Source organism: Morone saxatilis, unplaced genomic scaffold, assembly GCF_004916995.1.
Source record: "Morone saxatilis isolate NCDOM2014 unplaced genomic scaffold, NCSU_SB_2.0 Contig5, whole genome shotgun sequence".
Lineage (NCBI taxonomy): Eukaryota > Metazoa > Chordata > Actinopteri > Moronidae > Morone > Morone saxatilis.
The window spans coordinates 996,680-1,003,575 of record NW_023340095.1 but is presented as its reverse complement, the minus strand read 5'-3'; the positions used below and the strand labels follow the sequence as shown (position 1 = coordinate 1,003,575).

The 6,896-nt window shown below is 49.3% G+C and overlaps 1 protein-coding gene across 1 annotated transcript; it reads right to left on the bottom strand.

Moving 5' to 3' along the window:
* Positions 1–471: 471 nt before the first annotated feature.
* On the bottom strand, positions 472–5,350 carry LOC118339109. The gene is made up of 5 exons (XM_035676644.1): positions 5,070–5,350; positions 3,912–4,660; positions 2,738–2,814; positions 1,778–2,268; positions 472–782 (listed from the first exon to the last, which is right to left on the bottom strand). The coding sequence occupies exons 1-5, from the start codon at positions 5,260–5,262 to the stop codon at positions 472–474; spliced, it is 1,821 nt and encodes a 606-aa protein (XP_035532537.1). The 5' UTR covers positions 5,263–5,350.
* Between the last annotated feature and the right edge of the window lie 1,546 nt (positions 5,351–6,896).

The following is a 6,896-nucleotide window of genomic DNA, read 5'->3' as shown; positions in this document are numbered from 1 at the left end:
GTTTGCAGCTTTACCGTTGTAAACCGCGGGTGATTCGGACGGGAACACCAAGCGGGTACAGACAGGAAGTCAATAACAAGAAGAACGCAATTTTGCATTACAAACGAACTCTGGTTGGAGATGTTCTGTCGATCCTGTAGGGTTTGCTGGTGGTTTGTTCGACTGCTGGATGGGCACAAGGCGAACTGGGATCCGTTTGAAGTGTGACGTGGAAGTAATACGTTCAGTCTTGGTGTTCCATTGGTCTAAACATGCTTCCCTGGCCAGCAGCAAAACGTAAGCAGTGATCAGCATATTCAAGTTGAGGCATCGTGCTGCAGATGCTGAGTGGTCGGCTCTGGCTCTCGTCTCGTTGGTTTGATTCCGATACGAAGTAGGTGCTGATGAGTCGGCACCTGACTACTCACGGAGTGATTAGTTTGAAAGCGATAGCATACGAGGCAGGAATGGAGGCGGATGGCGTCCCGCGAATCAGTTTCTACGAGTCTCGCCAGGCAGGTAACGATGGAGGCTGGTGTCAGCGCTGCGCAGACACAGAACGTCAAGAGTGTTTGGTTTGTTTCTGTCCTCTTGGCGGTGGTATGCCGGAACCGAGCTTGCGTCGACCGTGCGGGCCTCTAGCGTGGGTTTGAGTTTTAGGCTGACAGCTACGAGGACCGCGGTGCGGTGGGGGTCGTACGGAAGTACTTCTGCTAGTGCATCGCTGCCTTGCGGCGTCGACTGGTTGCAACCGTTTTTCCTGACGAGGAGAGCGTTCTCGTCGGGTAGAGGAGTTGTGTGGACTGGTTCGTACCGTAACAAGAAGACACAGACGCAGAGTCGTATGAGGTGTCAGGGTGGGGCGATTAGTAAAACTGAGATGGGAAAACAGAAGCCTATGGGATTAGATTATTTCTGACAAACAACTACAGGCGTGTTCCTGCGAGCTGTGGCGGGTGCCGGTTAGAAGAGACCAACAGAGCTGTTAGATGAGAAACAGGGCTGAATCTGTCCAAAGTCGGCGTGAGTTAGTGCGTGTAGGCGGGGGTATGGTTGTTGAAAGTTAAAAAAGAAAGACAATAGAGACGGAGGAGAGGTATATAAACAAGGTTGCGCTGAAAGACATAAGTCTGGGACGCGAAGTTCACTGGGGATTACGGACAAGGTCCTGCAGTTATTGGAGTCTCAGGTCGTTTGGGGTGGTCTGGTTGTTCAGTGTTGTTGTATTCTGTTGGTCTCGAGCTCTCGCCTCTGTGGCGGGATATTTTTTTATTTTTTGTTGGTGATATATGAAGTGCAATAAAGATAGAGAGTCGAGTTTAACTGGGTGGGGTGGAAAAGGGTTGGGGAACCAGTGTCCTTCATGCTTGGAAGGTGGAAGGTGAGGGCGAGAACCACTAGGAGCCACTAAATCCTTTAGAAGGCTGTGGTTTTCTTAGAGGTTTTTGACAGCCCTGGAGTGTCTGTGGATATTTGCCAATAATAGATAGTCCCTGGCTAGGCGTGCTAAAGGCGTAGGCTCCGCGAGGTGGAAGCATAAGATTGCGTGGCGAGAGAACCAGGATGTTTACGGGTGGACTGCGCGGAAGGGGGATTGACTTCAGTAGTCAGTCCGGGTGTATGGGCGGAACCGGAGGTTCTAGGTCCTCTTATCGGCCCCTGCCACTATCTGAGAACAAGACCGTGGGGGAGTGTGGAAAAGCAGCCAGCAGCAGGAGGAAGAAAGTCCCCCGCTCCAGCCGGCGAGAAGCCCGGTGGGGTGGAGACCAGGGGGATTATCATGGGGTACGTCCTGTACCGCCTGTCTTTGAGTGCCGGCTGGGGGCTCGGGTGAGGAAGAGAGGCAGCACTTTGGAGAAGAGAGGAGCTGGTGTCACTATTGCCTGGGTGTGCTCTGAGAAGTCGCTTTCTGGGTCTGCTCCATCGGGTGGTGTGGCGGTGCCGGTTCCCGCTCCTTTCCTCCTGCCTGCTGCAGGGCTGTTGAGGCGCTCCACCACGCAGTGGGAGTCGGGCTGTCGGGGGAGCGTGGTCGCGGGCAGCAGCTCGGGGAGTTGTGGAGCAGGAATGGGGGCGTCCGCGGACAGAAGTAGCTGGAGTGAGAGGCGGTGAGAGCGCGGGTGATGAGTTGAGTTGTGGGGTTGTGCAGAGCCTTGGTGCGGATATGTGCCGGAGTCTGTCCCCGGGGTCCGTCCTCGGAGAGACCAGGGTCCCCTGCGATGCGTGCCACACAGGGCTGCGTCACAGACCTGGGAGGCCGAGCGGGTGGGCTCGTTGAGCTCTTCGAGCGCTCTGGCACCAAAAGGACGACGACAGGCGATGCATGGTGTCGGCTCTCAGGGCCGGCTTCGTGGCACCTGCGTCGTTATCACGAGAGAGTGGTGAAGAGTGGTGCATACCTCCGGGGCAGTGGCAGCGGAGGGCCATCTCACAGCAAAGCACCGAGAGCCATTGGGAGGTGACATCCATCTGTTTAAAGCCTCAAGGGGGGGTGAAGGCTCCGATGTTGTCACCCTGGACTCAGATAGACCTCGGGCAGCACAGGTATAGCGGAGCTGGTTCCACACGCTGGACGGACGGATACAGGGAGAGTCCAATCAAATGAGAGACAGAAAATCGGGATACAAGTTTGTTCGTGACAACATTCAAACAGCTCAACGTTTACCTGTCCACTGTTGGCGGAAGTCAATGGCTGACGGCATGTAAGGGAAGGTCCAGTCTTAACGCCAGACCAAATGTCACACAGCGCGCACTCCCTTACCTGGTCTTCACACGAGGGGTGAGGCTGCTCCTTAGGTCTCCGATGTGCAACTGGCACCTGCAGCCACACGGACGGCACTGGCGGGCAACAAGCAGAACGATACAATGTTATATACGACAATTTTGGCCAAAATGGAGAACTTCTTCGTATCACTGGTTTCAGAGACCAGATGAGAAAACTGGGTACAAGAAATAAACCAATGACACTGAGGCTGGGGAGAGAATCAAGGTTGGATCCATTTGAATCTTTGTCTGTTATGCGCCGGTTTCAGTGATATTTAGACGGCTGCTGTGAGCAGTTTCATCAGGATGATTCTCCCGCTAAAGACGCTGGCATAGAACAGTGAAGGATGAGAACAGTAAAGCACAGAAGCTGGTAAGTTAACAGTGAGTCATCCCTCCCAAGGTTGGGACTATGTTGTGATCGCCAGCATTAAAGCAATTAACCATTCGTGACCATTTGAACTTAGCAATTGTAATTTAATGTATTAAGGTTTTAAGCCATAAACCAAACCTCACTATTCCTCATCTCACATTTTTATTTCTCCACTGAACTACTTGTTGATTCCCCCAAGCAGGTCATGCCTGACAACAATGCTTTTAGACTGTGACCGACCACTGAGTATTCCAGCAAGGAACTAACAGTTGGCCAATGCAGTCTCCATTTGTAATGGGCTGTGTTATTTTTCACAAGCTTAGGAGGAGGACAGTTCTGTCCGTTGGTATATACTTCAATTGGTACCTTCAGAAACTGGAGAAGCTCCTCAATCCTTATCTGTTGAGCCTTCTGAACCATTTTAGTAATTAAATAATTTTGCCCACAAATCATCGCAGGAAAATGTCTAAAGAACATCACAAGTTTTTAGAAAACTCGCAGTGAAATCAAACATTTTAAGACAAAATGATCTAAAATCCTGGAGGGACTGATTAGTGTTTTTCCACCCAGATTAACTCTGGTACGTGAACCGGTTCTGTTCAGGAACCATGGTGCTATCTAACGAACCAGCCGGTTTTGAGTGGAACCACTATACAAAAACCTTTGGTGCCAAATAGGAACCAACTGTTTGGGTTCTGGACTAATATATCTTTGGTTAAAATGCCAAAACTAGAACTAAAACTAACTAACCTGTCAAAAAAAACGCTGTGAAAAAGGTCTGTGATCGGACTGAGCTTACCTTTGGTACCCCACTGGGCGTCGTGTCGCTATGGAGATGAGCTAACCCCCTAGCAATGCTCCCCGCCATGGCAACAAGCTCCTCCCAGCTGAGTGTGTTCGCTGTGAGGAAGTCCTGCACGTTCCCGAGGTCGTGATAGGCCAGAACCAGCCAGTACTTCCGGAGGGCATGGCCAGGCGGACCCCTCTCCTCCGCCGCGAGGAATCGAACCACGTTGTCGTGCTCCATCTTGGGGTCCGAGAAGATGGAGCACTCGTTCCTCCAGGAGACGTACTCCACGGCCGGAAACACCTTCACCGCCACAGTTTCATAGCTGTTGACTCCCCCCGTCTCCCCCTGCAGCAGGCAGCCCCTCCACACCTCTGCGAAGCGCCCCTTCCCCACCAGGACCTCCAGTTTGATGGGCAGCAGTTCAGTCCGTTGGCCCTGCCGGTCGGTCCTGGTACTGGTGATGTCATTGTTGGGATGTTTGGCATTAGACTCCTCCCACTCACCCCCAGGACCCATCACACCTCCCCCTCCACCCTCTCCCCGAACACCCAGACCCCCACATGGCAGGTCGAAAGCCTGGTAGAGCTCTGGGGTGCGTTTGGTGGGCCAGTCAGGGCGCACAGGAGGACCCGGTTTGTCAGGGCGGCGTGTGCGGTAGAAGTAGAAGGCAGCGGTGGCGACTATGGCAACCAGGACAGGAGGCACCAAACTGACCACAACCACCGGGATCACGTCTTTACTCTGCAGCTTGGAGAACCCTGAAGGAGAGAGTCATCTGTTCATCCATTCATCTGTTCATCTGCTCATCCATCTGTTCATCTGCTCATCTGCTCATCTGTTCATCCATTCATCTGTTCATCTGTTCATTCATCTGTTCATCTGTTCATTCATCTGTTCATCTATTCATCTGTTCATCTGCTCATCTGTTCATCCATTCATCTGCTCATCCATCTGTTCATCCATTCATCTGCTCATCCATCTGTTCATCTGTTCATTCATCTGTTCATCTGCTCATCTGTTCATTCATCTGTTCATCTGCTCATCTGTTTATCTGTTCATTCATTCATCTGTTCATTCATTCATCTGCTCATCTGCTCATCCATTCATCTGCTCATCCTCTGTTCATCATCTGTTCATCCATCCCTCAGTTCATCCATTCATATTCACCGTTGGCTCCCTTATCAAAGATCAGTCTGTCGTTACACTCCTGTTCTCCATGGCAACCACAGACCATCATGGCGCCGTCGTCCGCCGGCTGTGGGACCATGTGACATTCTCTGGAGGTGAAGTTGAGCAGCAGTCTCGAGTCGACGCCCTCCAGTGGCAGCGAGGGGTTATGACACATCGTGTGCACCGTCATCGTGTCGTTGGTTTTCCTCCTGAAGAAATCAGAGCTTTAGATTGTTTATTGAGCTTTATATTCTTTTATATTTATATATTTTATATCAATATAGTTCCTGTTTACCTGTTTGTAGCCAGTGAAAATTGCCTTTAATATATAGTTATAGTTTATTAAAGCTGTGCTCTTATTTGTCCTGTTAAAGCTGGTGCTTTTATTTTGGAGGAGTGTCTGCACTGTAAAAATGGTAATGTAATAAAACTATTTTGGTAATGTAAAAATTGGCGAAGAAAAGACGAGATTCTGTTGAAAAGAGACATGGAGTCACATCATTAAGCTGATCTAAAGCAATCGTTAGCTTTATATAACTATAATATTCCTACATTTAAAAACTATTTATATAACAGCCTCAGAACTGAGCTTCAGGGTCGTGTTTTAGATCACAGGAGTAAAGTAAAAGTTTTAAAAGTTCGGATATCGACACATTTTATTTGTTTGATACTCTTAGAAAGTAGATTATTTGTACCGGATACTAACTAGCTCGTCAGCGAATTGGTACAGATACGCTTTACTAGCATTTTGCTAAAAACCAAATCAATCATTAGTTACTGAGGTAGCATTTTATTAACATTAACTAACTTAAGATGTGACTATGTGTCTCTGTTATCTTTTAACCATCTTTAAAAGCCTCAGGCTGCTTTCCGACCGCAGGCTCTGGTTGTTTAGGTGAGTGAGTCCACTGAGCAGCTGATCTCCGTCCACTCAGACCAGAATAAACCAGCGTCTTCCTCTCCTCTCTCCCCCTCTTATCTCTGGTTTCCTGCAGCTATCTGGGAGGGTCGGGCAGGCCCACATGAACAGGAAATGAGAGGGGGAGCAGTGAGGGGGGAGCAGCGAGGGGATCCCGGCGTAGCGCTGTTATCCAAACAAAAGCACGAATCAGCAGAAACTTTCCAGCGGTGAGGAAAGTGATGCCAGTTTCTCTCCGGTTGGAAAACAACCGTGTGAACCTTTCAGATCAAATGTGAAAAAGGGGGAAAATATTGAATGTGTGTTTTTGTTGCTGCCACAGTAGCGAGTCGAGAGAAATGACTTCAGGATGTCTCATAATGCTGATCAACAACATATTGAAGCAGCTTTAGCGGCGCTGTGGTGAACTCTGCTGGCTCATGGGATTGTGAGTGTTGAAATTCAGCTTTTTTATGGGACACTAAAGGCCTCAGGACATATTGTTTTTTATTTCTTCTCTTTTATCTGACAAGAACAATACGAGGACGCACTGAATCACACACACAGTGCTAAAGACCGGCTCTGGAACCGGTCGCAGTTGGGTTAGGGTTAGGAAAAGATCATTTTAGGTTGAAATAAGTACGTTAATCCAGGAAGTTATCAGGGCGTGTCGTGTATATACGAGAGCAGCCATACGTCACAGAACGACCACGACCTCTTCTGGGTGAAACAAGCTGTAAAGGTTCCTAAAAGCTGCTGCGTCGCATTTTATACGTCAAACAACAAAAACGTTATTCTTTATGTTCTCAAAGAAGAAAGGACTGTAAAAGAAGAGATCTGTGACTTTAGGATGAAAATGACGGACCCGGACAGTCTCGTGTCTGTCGGTGTCCAACTCTTCCTCACAGGTTAGTTAATGATGTTAC

Coding starts and splice junctions, on each gene's coding strand:
- LOC118339109 (XM_035676644.1), bottom strand. CDS start 5,262: ATGACGGTGCACACGATGTGTCATAACCCCTCGCTGCCACTGGAGGGC. Junction 4,661..5,069: donor CTTTGATAAGGGAGCCAACG/GTGAATATGAAT, acceptor TCTCTCCTTCAG/GGTTCTCCAAGCTGCAGAGT. Junction 783..1,777: donor CCGGCACTCAAAGACAGGCG/GTACAGGACGTA, acceptor GGTACGAACCAG/TCCACACAACTCCTCTACCC.